Here is a 14,699-nt window from a genome sequence, read left to right on the forward strand (position 1 = left end):
ACCCAGGTCTCCTCCAGCAGAGTCCAGCTTTGAAGTGATAATAGGGTTTTGGGCTAATGCTAATGCTCTCCTGCAGGTGCTCCTGACTCCCTCTGCCCCTCTGTCTGCCAGTGCAGCCATATAGATGAGAAGATACTGAGATCATTTAAAAGTCTAAAATGGGGCCAATCTTCGTCCTCTGTTCATTTTACTTTCTGCCAACTCCACTTAATCATCACTACAACATCTATGGCCTTTAATTTCCTGCATTACCAACCTAGAATAAAATGCAGAGGTGCAAAATAGAAAAAAACTCCAGAAGGTGAGACAACTCTTAACCACAGAAGGTGCTTTGTATTCTTATCTGGTCCCACCTTCATTTCTCTTTGACTGCTTGGTTCCTTCATCCCTTTAGCTTTCATGCAGCGCCCTCCTCCTTGTCAATCAATACTCAGAGCTTCACACATTTTTGCTTCCAAGGAGGTGTTGAATTGGTGTGACAGGTAAATGCACACATGATACCTCTGGCTGAACCTCTCACTGTAACAAGCATTTTTTCGGCAAAACGAGTTTGGGTCGGGCAGGTGTGTACACGTGCATGTATATTCTGATCTAAAACAGTAGGCTACAACAATCAGGAGATAGGTTTCTACTTGAAGCAGACATGGCATTTGGAGTGTTTGGTTTGTTCGCTTATCCTGTACAACCAAATCTGCCTTTCTGCTGAAATATCAGCAGTGTGTTAATCACAGGTTATGATCATCCCTTGATTGGTGAGAAAAAAAAAAACAGCAATAAAATACAGAGGCTTGTGACAGGATGATCTGCTCAGATGTGACAATATTATAGGATAGTATACTGGCAGAACTTTTTTTTTTTCAAAAAAAGTCCTAACTGAGATATTTTTGTAGGTTGTATTGAATACAGCTTTATATTAAATAAACTGTAAAAGAATCAATGAAATAATGAACACATTTGAACCTAAAAATGTAAACCAGAAATTAGCTAGGGGTTTTTTCAGGTCGTTAACCTTTATTTTTTTCTTGTTTTCTCATCAATAAATACTCTGAGCTCATAAATTAACAACAGCAAAAGGAAAACTAAAGCTCACCTAAATGTGTTACAGTATTCTCCCCTCCTTTGCTCCGTGTTAACAGAATTAACCCTAAGGCATACTAAACACTGTTTTTTTATGTAGAAACAGTACTGTAGCCCGGGGAGTCTGAAGAACAAAAGGCCTGGAGGTGTGCTGGGTATAAAAACACTAAGAATGAATCTGCTCAGCCACAGACAGAGAGGAGACACACATACACACAAACACACAGAAATGTAGCCACAGGGAAGAGGAAGGAGTTCACCCAGGTTTCTCCTTCCAGAGGATAAAGGGATGCATTCAAAGCCTATAATTACATATACACACACACAACTAAAAATCCAAAAATCTCTTTCCATCCATTACACCACACTTTTCACAAGCAATGGCATCAGATTTCATTCAGGAAATAAAAGGCGCTTTTTGAACTATTTCGACTCCCAAATCTTTCTGTGCCCGCCTTCCGCCTGCTGAGAAACAGTAAACAGCCCAGGTCTCAGCCCCACAGAGCCCGAGCTGTTGCTGTAGCAAATCATTGGGCGGAGGGAAAGGTATTTTTGCAGCGGCATCTGTTTGGATATGAGTGTGAGCCTGTTTTTGCAGACATATTAACATACTTGCAAGTATTTGAAGGCATAACTTGCCTAATCATTTTCTTGCTTTTTGTAAATTTATTATCAAACACAGAGCCCACAGCTACAGGGTTGGGCTTGACCAGTCACTCGCTGTACGATGGGGATTTGAAGAGGGGGCAGTTTTGTGTGTCTTCCTGCTTTGCAGGATGCTAAAGGATTTTCTAACCCCCACTCTGTCGTTCCCACCCATGGGATGAAGGGCGTTGGGTCTGCTTGGGTTACTTACAGTGCTGAGCCCTAGACTCTAAAGCCCAGACCCCAACAGCTCATAACTAAAGATTACACAAATGCAGTATTCTTCCTGCTAAAGCACCTTACACATTTCTTTTCCACACGATGAACCAGAGCAGAAAGAGGGGATTAAAAGAGCAGACTGTAAAATGAATTAAGGTGAAAGGTACTATATATGATACACTAGTATTAAATCATCTGGGCTTTCCATTCTGCCTGCTGTTTTTAACACTTAATACATTTAAGTTCAGTCATCTGCAGGTCTTTACTAAAGCTTTCCTTCCCTTGAACTTTTTAAGTTATAATTAAGTAACAGCTGCAAATTTCAACATATCCTATAGGGATTTTATGTAAAAGTCCAACACAATTAGTGGATAATTGTAGAGTCAAGTGAAACTGATATATGTTTGTTAAGACTAAAGGATGGATTTTAAAGCCTTTTCTCTAAGCTACAGGGAGCTAGTGCTTCACTGTCTTAGTTTAGTGAGAACACAGACCAGCTGCAGCTGTCTGATGGACTTTTTAGGCAAACCTATGAAGACACTGTTGCACTAATCAATTCTACTAAAGATAAATGCATGCATGAGTTTTTCCAGATCCTGCTTGGACATTAGTATTTTAATCCTGGAAATGTTTTTCAGGTGATAAAGGTCTGACTCAGAAACTGCCTTTATGTGCCTTTAAATGTTCAGGTCTGAGTCCAACAAGTTTTTAGCCATAATCAGTGGTTGCTCGCTGCAGTAGCTGAAACTGTGACCTAACTCTGGATTTTTCCTCCTTTGGTCTGAAGGTTACTACCTCAGTTTGTATTCAGTTGGAGAAAATGATGGCGCATCCACATATTGATCTGTTCTATGGATCAGGCCAACGCTCTGATGGATTCATAGCCACCTGATGACTTTGTGATGTAAAGCTGTGAGTCATTATGGTAACTGATCTTGTTGTTTGCTATGATCTGAGTTTAAGGGAGCATGTAGATGTTGAATAGGAGGGGCCCCAGAATGGAGCCTTGAGGGCAGTCTTGAAAAGAAATTGTTGATCAGACAAGCTCTGAGACAGTTTTCATGTCAGAAGGGATGAAAGTGAGCACAGTCAGTAAATGCTGAGCATATAGATATGTCTAAAAACAGGACTGAGCACTGAAAAACAGGCCCAACTGCATCTATAATTGAGCAGTGTTGAAAAAAGTGCCTTCTTTCAGACAATTGCTATATCAGTTTGTAACAAACTGAATTAAGGTCTTCTAATCACAAATCTTATCACTACAATTTAATTTAAATGGCTAATTGTTGCCCTATGGACAGATTATCCCCAACTGAATGTTGAGAATAATTTTGGCAGCTCCTCCAAAGTAGCAATTCACTTGACTGCCCCATGACCTGTCAGTCTAGGACAGCAAAGTCTTGCTTTTTAGTTGTGCCTTGCTCTTTCCATTGTTAGTTGATGGATTGCTCTTTATAATCTTTACAGCCTGGATTATCAATCTATGACCATTCCTGCTTTAAAATTTGTAAAATCTTTATTCCTGCCGTATCTGCTATGTTCATTGTGATACATTTCAACATACAATAATTTTTTCTTGGATTTTACATTTGCTGTTTTGTGTTTGTCTATAAAATTAAATCCAAGTAAAGTACATGAAAGTGTGCAGTTGTCATGATAAAAAAGAGAAGTTTTAAGGGATTTAAGAATATGAACATATGTGTTCATTCATACACCCTGAGACAGTCACCACACTAGCTGTTATTAGAGAGACAGGGCCTCAGCATTCCTCAAACCCCTGCTTTTAGATTTCAGTGGGTGAGATGCATGTGTGGGTGTGCTTCTGTTTGCATGTGAAGGAACGAGGGTAGCCTTTTCCCCCGTTTGTGTCAGTTCCAATCTGGAGGCAAACTGTCGGGCGTCACACAGAAAGGAGGAAGACGGGGAGGAGGAGGCCTTCTTCGGCAGCCCTGAAAGTGAATTCCCTGTGTGTGTATACTCACGACGGATCTAGACCACACTGTGATGTCTTATTCATGCTGTATCAATTCATAATAACCAGATGGATCCCCAGTGTGACGATGTTCACTCGCACACGCTCACAGTCTATGATTGAGACGGTCAGCGCAGTAGATTTTCTGTTTATGTGTTTTCTTTTATGAATATTTAGAGCACCCGCCTTGGAGTGTGTATGTAGAGCAGCATGTTCCAGACGCTGGACATCCACACAGACCATTGACGTCCCAGCGCTTAAGTGTGAATATTTAAAAATCTATCTGTTGCATTATTCATCAGGAAGGACACAGAATGATTAGGAAACATAAACATTACTGTTTCCTCCCTGCTTTTCCTATGTCTTTGCACTTCTCTGTTCCACCTCCAACCATCTCTCTCTTTATCTTGTCAAACTTTGTTCTTCCTCTATTTTTTTGGCCTCTTTCTCCATTTCTTTCTTTCCCACTCCCATTGTGCTGTGGTTGTGAATATTTCAGATGGCAGAGTGGTTTTTAAATTACCCCCTTTTGGCTTCCGCTCTCCTCACATGGTTGGGTCTGCGTTTCTCTCTCACACAAGATCCGACTCATAAAGAAAACAGTGACAAGCCATAAAAGCCACTTTTACCAGCTGGAAAGGACAGAGGCATGACAGGGGGCATTGGTCAAGGAGTTGCCTGGTATTTTCTGGTTAGCTGCTGTGCCAAACCTCTCACCACACCCTAATATTTTTACGTTCTGCTAAACAAGGTAAAATATGCACTATAAAACTGACCAAGGAGCTCTCTAATTTTATTATAGATGCATGGTACAGCATACTATGGATTAGAAATTGATCAAACATGGCTATGTATTTCTCTTGATTTATATTAATCTTATTTAAACACGCAATGAAGAATACAATCTATCCAAACAACCATGACCTATAGTGAAGAATCACCACTTCAATGTAAAAACAAATGGTATCAGGCGTTTTTATTACTCTTAACTTTGCAGAAATGTTTTGATTGGGGGATGTTCAAGAATAAACCGAGTGTTTCAGGTCATGGCACAGCATGTCTTTCAAACTAAAGTACAGTCTTTAACTCAACCATTCAAAAACTGCATGCAACACAGTGAGACGGAGCTTTAACTACATTTTCCCCAAACTAAAATAACATGATGGGCTTCAGCAGTTGCAAGACTGGCCTTTGAATTATTTTTGAAGTAAATTTTATATTGGTGAATTAGGCTAGTTCATCACTATCCAATGTTTTTCAATTTTATAAATAACTGCTGTTTACTGAAGCAACAAAGCCTTAGAATAGGTTTTGTAAGTCTTTGCTGAACTTATAGATGGCAATGACCTTGTTTCTCATCAGTTCTTAAATTTCTACAGATCAGGGCATCCATCTGCTTGCCTATTTTAGGTTGTTTCTTGATTCCAACAGCAGTAATCAGTATTGTGCATAATCAGAGAAATTGAATTAAAACAATGTTGTTAAATGTAGTTAAATTATATTCAAAAAATACTTAATTGGCCCTAAAGGGAAATTTGTCGTAGTTATCAATTAACATGAAAAGGAGTGAACCGAGGTACATAAAGAAAGAAGATTTCCCCAAAGAAAAAGAAAAAAAATCTAATGGGAATGTAAGAGAAATAAACACAGCTAAATACATGCCTTCAAATGTGAGACAATTATATCTTTTAGGCCAAATTGCTTTAATGTTTTCATTATTAATAAACTAAATTGCACTTTTTAAAAGAATTTTTTACTTTATGAAACATTTAAATCTAAGATCATCAGCTGAAAAAAAAATCTGTAAGAGGAAAAATACTTTTTTTTCACAGCACTGTACGTTGTGCCAGACAAATCACAGTCTTGAAATCAGGATGTCTGATGCTGAAGGCACAGAAACCTCCTGATTGGGATAGGTTGCCATGGGGATGTCTGCCAAGGAAGGAGGTGGGGTGTGCCATGTGTGTGTGTGTGTGTTATGCGCTTCTGCTCTGGAATCACAGTGAGGACCTCTTCTTTTTTTTTTATTTCAGCATCCATTTGAAGAACGTTTGTAGCAAAGTGAGGACATTTTGCTGGTCTTCAACTCCTATTATGAGTACAGTTGGGTTTAGGAATATGGTTTGATGTGAGTTTAGGTTAAGCTTAGGTTGAGATGTGAACTGATTATAGGTACAGGGTTATTTTCAAGTTTAGGGATTAGAAAGGGTAGAAATTGCCTGAAAATCCTAAAAAGTCAATGGGATGGAGATCAACACATGTTTCGGCAGACAAAAATATTTAATGCCAAATTAATGGTCAACAGCAGTTATGAATTTAAAGAAGAAAATACTTTTTTCATGTATTTGCATACAATGATTCTTTTTTTCACCAAGAGCATCGCTCTATCAAAGCAAAATTTAGTTTAACAGTAAAAAAGGTAAGTGCCGTTTACTAGATGGAAAATAAAAAAATATGTTGCAACAAGCTTCTGTGGCAAACAGATGATTTATAGGCTTAACGATAGCTCACATTATTTATTCTAGACTTCCTTTTGATTAAGCCTTCTTTCTTCTCACTCTGGGCTACCGTTCCCTAAGCATTGAGTGATCAACAAACACCAAACACTGCATCTCCTCAACACCAACACAGAGCAATCAGCTTTGCATCAACACATTGAAGCACCTTTAATCTACACTCAAAGCCATATAAATAGTGTAATCCCCGGTGCGTGCAAAACATCCGTACATTAGTGCACAGAGATGTAATTAGATCGTTATTCTGTGTGTGTTTGAATTTAATTATTGTTATTTACATCTTACCACTTTTTTTACTCTCTCTCTAGTTTATTTTTGTGCATCTCGGCAAGTGTGTTTGGGGTTTGTATACATGGGAAATCAGGTTGCCAGGCATTAACTTGAATGTTGAAAAAGGAAGATCTAAAACAAGGATGAGACACGCCTACAAGCAATCTTCTGCCAAGAGTTCCTCAGCTCCCCTTGTAGAGCAGGTATGGCTTCACCATCCCACCTCGCTGCTCCACTTTTAATACCTCCCAGGAGAGATATGCCAGGGAAATCCTCACCCAGTCAACCCCCTGACGTTATCCTGGATATCAATGAAAGCAGCAATCCCTCAAATAAACCAATTTTGCTGCCTGTGTTTGTTTGTGGTACTAAGAAGAAACACAATAATCAAAAACCACAAAGTACCTCTTTCCCTCCCCCCCCAAGCTTCCATCCTGAGCAGCAAACAGATGCTATTCCCTGGGGCCAGCTATCAGGCTAACTGCTCTCCCGTCCTCATGTCTGCTCACCTATGTCTTTCTTTCCCTCCATCCCGTGGTCCTTCCTTCCGGCAGCTCTCCCACAGCGAAAAGACACTAATTACTACCATAGATGTACAGATTACAGATCTGAAGAGCAGTGGAAGTGGGACGAATAGCATTATGGGGGGGAGGGGGATCAACAGGTTGTTAACAGTGATGAATGCATCTCTCTTTTCACTGTTATTGTTCTCACTGCTTCTCGCCTCCACACCACCTTTCTCAAGCCTCCATGTTGGTGCCATCAGTCACAGGCGGCTTTAACTAACTCTAACTATCTCCAATCATCTCTAATCAATTCCAATTATCTTTCCTCTGACCCTCATGCATCAGACTCTCTGCATCTCTCAGGCATGGGAAATGGTAGAGGACAACAGCAACAAAAAAAAACTAAATTAAATACACTTTCTTTATATACAAGAGAGAGAAGAAAGAAGCCAAATACCAAATAATTCACACGCCAGGGTCCCCGCCCTAATTCACACAACCATTCTTCAAAATCCCATGATCACCAAACTGTTTTGTTTTTCCAAAACAACATTCTAGAAAGTGAATCATTAATTCTCCAGCTTCCCTTCTCAGCTAAAACTCATCACTCAGATAGCTTAATGACTGCCTGGGAAGTCTTTAAAAACTCACCCCAAAACAACAATCCACTGCTCATTCAACCAATTGCCCTTTATTAACCCAGCAGTTTTCTCTTTGAAGTTTAAAGAAAATAAAAATCTCATAATCTGCTTCCCTTCATCCATTCGTCCCCTCTGCCCTTCTATCTATTTGTCTTCTCAGTGGGATGCCTATGACAAATAATTGCCTAGTTATCAAAATATTCCTCAAAACCTTTTTTCCTCTAGAATGGGTATAAGAAATAAATGTAATAATAATTATACACTTTATTTATAATGCCCTTTTCATTTTCAAAATAAAATCTCAAAGTTCTGTTGTGAGTTGCTAAGGTGAGTAAAAGCAAACAAGTGAATTAAATTATAAGAACAGGAGAAGTGGAGAAATTAATCCTGTCTTCAGGAAAGCAAAACATCTGGATCAGTCCTCCACCTGAGGCCATTGAGCTTTTAAATTAACCCCTCTTGTCAGGATCATAAAGTCATAAATCAAAAATAGAGAAATACAGACTGGAGAGGCTTCTACAACAGTGCCTCTGAGCACTTTGTTGGCTCAGATTGCATCTAAATAAGACAATAGCCCCATTTTGAGTAGAGGAACAAACACTGATTTCTGCATACTTATGTAAATTACAATAGGGGCAACCAGGGTCTGCAGATAATGCAGTGAAATAAAATGGAATAAAGAATACTATCAGTTACAAGCTGGTAGCAGTTTATTAAAAGATAAAACAGTTTTCTACTTCTGGCTTGTCAGGGATGTAATTGGGTCAAACATTTATTCATTTGCACATGATATGTTTGAAAAATTTTTTTCTAAACAAAACAAATTTAAAATTATATTTAAGTCATTTACTTCAAACAAAAACAAAAATGTAGTATATCCTAACAGATGTTTCATATTAAAAGGACAATTAACAAAACAGTAGCCTGGTAACTCTAAATTTTACCATCTCTTTGAACATCTCAGCAAACAGTTGTGATAGTGGCTGAAGAAATAACAAGTGTGACCTGATGCAAAGTAGATGCAAGTTGCTCCCATCTGCTGCATTTGGGTGGCATAATAACATCTGGATATAACCTCTGCAATTCCAAAAACCGCTGATAGTAGCAAGACAATGCGGTAATATAACCACCGGGGTCCAGCTCACACACACTCTTGAATTAACATAATAAGCCTGACTGATTGCTTGCTACCAATATTGTGTGCTTTTCAAACATTGGTAGTTTCTTGTAACTTCTTCATTACCAATTATTCACGAATACAATTCAAAAACTGAATTGATGTCAATTTCATCCATCTTAATTTTCTATTTGTTTAATTTCTTAAACACAAGGTACCAGAAAGTCCTAAAAGGTTTACTCTATGGCAGGCCAATTTAACATTTATTAGCTTGACTGAATATGTAATCCAGATGTCTTAATTACTTTTTTCCAAGTCAAAATGAACATTTCAGATATCTAAAATACCATTCTTGCTATCTAAAATAAACATTTCAGATATCTGAAATTTAATTCCTACAAGTACAAATAACATCACGTTCCTCATTAATGTGTATTGGGCTTTTACTTCCAGATAAAATAACATTCTTTCTGTCTAAAATAAACATTCTTCCTATCTAAAAGTGAATTCTGACGAGGATGTATTCTAATTTCAGATCTCCACAATAGAGTTACTGCTAGTCATAATTACTATTTCAGATATCAAAAATGAATATAACATTACAAATATTCAGAAATCCAATTCTTGATATCTTAAATATCTTTCTGCAAGTAGAAATATCATAACAGATATCAACTACCGGTACTTATTTATGACTAGTTAAATTAGAATTCTAGATATCTTAATGTTAATAATGCCTATCTAAAATTTTGTTTTAGATGCTTTCAAAAGAATAATGCGACTCCGTTTTAATATTCACTGGTTGTTACTGGTCATAATTTTTATTTCAGATATCAAGAATTTATGACTGAAATAGCATATCTGTAGTCTTTGGTTTTCAAACTTAAATTCAAGACATTTGGTTTTATGAGTCTAGCTTCCTCTCTGTAGATTTGAAAGCAGTAATGGCGCAGGTGATAGTATAACTGACAGAATGTAAAGAAAATGAAATGAGCTCGTCCTCAGCCGGGAGGATTTGTGGCGACAGAGAGCGTCTTACGGGAGAAACTTCAACAGAAAGTCTTTCAAAAGAAGAAGTTCTGTTCATATTTGCCTCCATTTTACTCCAGAGGAAAAAATATTCTGACGGAGTACTTCTACTTCTTTTTGACAATTTTGACTATGAATATTGTAATTGTTACTAGGTAGAATGCTTTAGTGCAATCTATAGATCAATAGAAATGTGAGTAGACAGCCTGCCTATTTTATGTTAAAATGGAGACCCATTTCTTTTTTGAATGTCAAAATATGTTTTTTAAGTATATAAAACTGTATTTTGGATAGGCATTATTAAAATTTAGAGACCGGAAATTCCAGTTTAACTAGTCATATATCAATAGTTGATATCTGTAGATGTCAATAATTGGATTTCTGGATATCTAGAATATTATATTCCCTTTTGATATCTGAAATAGCAATTATAACTTGCAGTAACTCTATTATTGAGATCTGAAATAAGAGATCATGCTCGTCAGAATTCAGTTTTAGATAGGAAGAATCTTTTTTTAAGATAGAAAGAATGTTATTTTAGTTTTGTGGAACTAGAAGCCCAATCTCACGAATGAGAAATCGACGTAATTTATACTAGTAAGAATTACATTTAAGATATCTGAAATGCTCATTTTGACTAGGAGGAAATGCATTTGAGGCATCTGAAATATATATTCAATCAAGCTAATAAATATCAAAAGGTCCACTTAAACTATGTAAAGATTTCTAGGTATTTGAAAATGTCTTCTTACTAGTACAATATATTTTTGACAGCCTGAAATTTAGGATATCTATATGTACATTTCTTGTTAGTAAGAATGTAGTTTTGGCCAGGAAGATCTTATTTTAGAGATCAACAAAGGGAACAATTGACAGGACAACGCTTCTAATAAATGTCAAAACGGCCTGCCATAAACTGCCAATCCTTTTTAAAAGATAAACAAATGACCATGAACACAAAACCTGGAAATATATACATACTGCTTTTCAGTGTGCAGTAGGAAAGCAAGTGCTTGATTTAAAATAATGAAAATAGAGCTGGTTTGAATAAGAGCTTAACTGCAATAGCACAATCCTTTGGCTGCTGGCTGAGTCCACTGCTCCAGATGGACTAATTACACTTTTTCAAGGCCATCAACTGGCCTGAAAAGGCCTTGGCCCGCTCTTTGTCTCATTCCTGTTAAAAAGATAACTTGGTGCGAGCCTCTAGACAGCCGTTTTGTCCCTAAAGGAAGGAAACTGGCTTAAAACTTAAGAGTCTGGTTTTGGCATAATGATGGGTGACAGGTAGAGTTGGTTGCAAGGAAGTGACAGATAGATTCAAGATGGTGTTAAACATCAAACCAAAGGACAAACAGATGGTGGGCTGAGGCATAGGTCATTGGTTAGTAGAGCAACTATGAAGGTAGTAAGGAGGGAAATGATTTTTCCAAGTCCTGATGTTTCATTATTCCCATATGCTCAAGGTAATCTGAACTGAAATTGGAGCCGAAATGATCAACCAGTGGCAGGGACACCGATTATCCCAAAGAAAGGATTAAAAAAAAAAAGTGCTTTGCAACAGAGGGGAATTAAGGTTTAGCATTACTGTGGGACTGTGTGCTGCAGGGTGAATAGGTGAAATGATGCGTGGGTGTGTTAGGACAAAGTAAAATCTGCAGCTCTTATTCAAATAATAAGTCATCTTACAGACAGAACTTTAAAGCCCTGATGAAGTCTTGCAAAATCATTAATATCTATGAAAGGTTTATACTTATATTAGAAAATAAATAATATTTATTTTAAAAATACTCTTCATGATTGAAGTGAAAGAAAATAGAAATATATCAAAGAGGTTTTTCCTGCTTTGCAAGGGACTGCATGTTATTTAGCTTATGTCATATCAGCTTCCTTTGTCCAGCTGTTCTCATGCAGATGGATGCAGTACACAGAACAAAAAGCTGCACATGATTGAATGAAGAGGCCCAGCAATGTGCAAAGAAAAGCTCAGTTTGTCTTAATAAGATGTGACACACTAATAACTCTCCATGAGGCTTGTTGTTCCTTCCATCAAGTGTAACCAAATCCTAATTGTTTTTTAACAGTGTTTAAACCAAATTAAACCATAGCCAACATTCAGCAGGTTTATATCTCAGGAGAATGATGGGAGGTTTCATTACATATGAAAGACTGCAGGTGTGCGAATAGACAGGAAAAAAGTAAATCTTGAACTAATGTAAAAAATAACAAAAAAAAAAAAAAGAACAGCTCAGGGGGGTACTTACAGCCGAGACAGACCAGGGTTCTTCTGAAACAGCAGCTCCGGAAGCTGCTGCAGTTGATTACGGTTCAGCCGCCTGCAGCAGGAAAGACGTACGGTCATTCAACGATGTTTGCATGAGTGTTCATAGGTGAGTAGGCTGTGAACAATTTCATCTAGGAGCCATTGAATCAGCTTAGCCACAGGTTATTTTGCTTCAGTCTGCACTGAATGTCACATAAATAGCCAACTTAAAGTTCAGGGGAATTGAACAGACAGAGAGAGTGCCATAAATTCTCCAATTGTGTCCCTTGTGGAATTTAGGATTTTGCTGGCTTTCTGTTCTTCCAGCAAAGAAAACAGAAACTGATTTACCTCCACTGATTATTTATACATGAAGACATTTTATCTGGAGTAATCTGTCTAAACAACAGAAAGGGATGAGTGAGTTAAAGCCTGATAAAGCACAGACATAATTTGGTAGCCAACAACAAAGTCCTTGTGAAATAACTAACATCGAAGGCAGGCAGAGTTTATGCAAATAAAATAATCCAGTCAATGAGAAACAGAGTGTTGTGAATCTTTTTGGAAACCGCAGCTCTCTGCTCTCTGAAAAGCCCCTGGGAAGCACACAGGAGTGAATTTATTGGCACTAAGAGACTGCAAATGTGAAAGACAGGCCGCTGCTGTGCGTTCAGAAAAATTCAGACAGATGTTGGGACTCGTGCCTCTTAACTATATACATTAAAAACTGTGCTGTCAGGCAAAAATACGGATTTGGGAAATGATACACATTAATTATCTGTTGCTGCTGTATCTTTACTTTGAACATACCCACACCTGTTAACAAAGTTTTTAGATCGCAAGTCTATAAAGTCATAAAAGGTTGAGGTTCACATGCGGGTAGAAGCGCTGCCTCACTAATGAGTCGGCTCAGGTGCGGTTGATCATGTTTGTTTGTGTGTTTTTCCTGCAGCTTTACAAGCCATCAAGGAGTCCTGGTGCTGTCCAGATGAGCCAAGATTGCAGTGCGGTAGGCCTTTTAAGCCCACATATCCCACTGAGGGCATTCCTGTCAAGCAAAGCTAATAAAAAAACACTCCCAGCCCACACTGTACCTTTACAGAACCACCCGACCACAATGGATTGAAATGGGAGTGCCTCAACCTTGACACAAGGCTCAGGTTTGTACTGTTAATGTCATTATCATAACATACACATAAGAAGGGTTGACTTTTCATTTCAATCTTGAATTTAGTAAAGTATTGTTTTGAATCTTTAATATAAAACACTTAGGCTGTACTTACAGTCGCTCCAGCTCCTTCATGTCATCAAAAGCCCCTCGCTCGATAACTGTAATCTGATTCTCCATCAGCTGTCTGCAGGAGAAGGACATACACATGAGTTTATTGCTAAAACAGTAAAGAGGGGATTAGGATTTTGTCAATGGGACTTATAAGAGAATACATGTGAGTGTAGGATATCCCACTTTTTTCTACGTTTCAGACAGAGACACACAAACGTTCAGGGCAGCGGTGCGGACAGAGGGCACAGTGTGGAATCTTGGCGACAGAGCTACAGATAGCAGCCAGGAAAGTTTCCAAGGTGGCGCACAAAGTGTGAGTCTGGGCATTAGTGTGGTCTGGGGGGGTGGGGGATGAGAGGAGTGCAGAAGTTTGGCTGGACACAAGACGAAAAAAGGCAGCCAAGGGGGTCAGAAAGTGTTAGGTGAGCTTCACGGTTATGATGTGTAAGTATGATGTGTGTGTGTCTGTGTCAGAGTGTTAGACATTGCAAGTCTGTTGCTGATATACCAAAAACAGATGAATAAAAAGCAGAAATAATCCCCACAACTTAGCAGTAGTAGCTTTTGATCTGAGTAATATAATTCTTTGTCCATGGAGCCTCTGGATGAGAGGACAGAGCAAGATCTCAGATTTTAAAGCATAGTAAAAGTTTCTACCTTATTTGCATGTCATGTCTGTTTGGAGTGAGAGGGGAAACTCCAACCCCCCAAGCTGATTGTTTACTGTAGTGTTTGAAGTGTTACAATAACACACTGTCGAGTAAGGAAAAAAAGTTGTCCAGCTGGACACTTAACAGCAACAAGACCTTCCCTTCATTACATATACAATGGTTCTGTTGAGGGCAACCTCTCCTGTCTCCTGTGAGCCCACGGCGCACTGTAACTCGGCAGTCCAGGCTTCCTCCCAATCGAATATAAATGCTAATCACTGTTCACACTCCATAAACATGGAAAGAAAAGTGCACTTCACCTTTATATCTCTTTCTCATGAATTTAAATGGAACCAGGAAAGAACTAGGGAGTGCTTTTGTGATGAGAAAACTTTTTAGAGGATAGCTTGAGGGCAACTTTTTGTGCTTTTATTGTTCTTGTTTCTTTCATAGAAATTTTGCTCACTTAGACCAGCCAAACGTGTAAAAAGAGAGGACATAAGTTAGCCTTT

General features: G+C 38.3%; 1 protein-coding gene across 4 annotated transcripts in view; it reads right to left on the reverse strand.

Annotated features, from left to right (window-relative positions):
• The window catches only part of slit1a (slit homolog 1a (Drosophila)), a 113,426-nt gene that overhangs the window by 77,376 nt on the left and 21,351 nt on the right, over positions 1 to 14,699 (reverse strand). For all 4 annotated transcript variants that reach the window (XM_038296482.1, XM_038296480.1, XM_038296481.1 and 1 more), the window contains exons 3-4: positions 13,539 to 13,610; positions 12,257 to 12,328 (exon numbers count right to left, since the gene is read on the reverse strand). In XM_038296482.1, coding sequence (XP_038152410.1) covers positions 12,257 to 12,328; positions 13,539 to 13,610 — 144 coding nt within the window. The remainder of the gene's footprint in view (positions 1 to 12,256; positions 12,329 to 13,538; positions 13,611 to 14,699) is intronic.

The sequence above is a fragment of the Cyprinodon tularosa genome, unplaced genomic scaffold (assembly GCF_016077235.1).
Source record: "Cyprinodon tularosa strain WSP-4 unplaced genomic scaffold, ASM1607723v1 ctg37, whole genome shotgun sequence".
Classification (NCBI taxonomy): domain Eukaryota; kingdom Metazoa; phylum Chordata; class Actinopteri; order Cyprinodontiformes; family Cyprinodontidae; genus Cyprinodon; species Cyprinodon tularosa.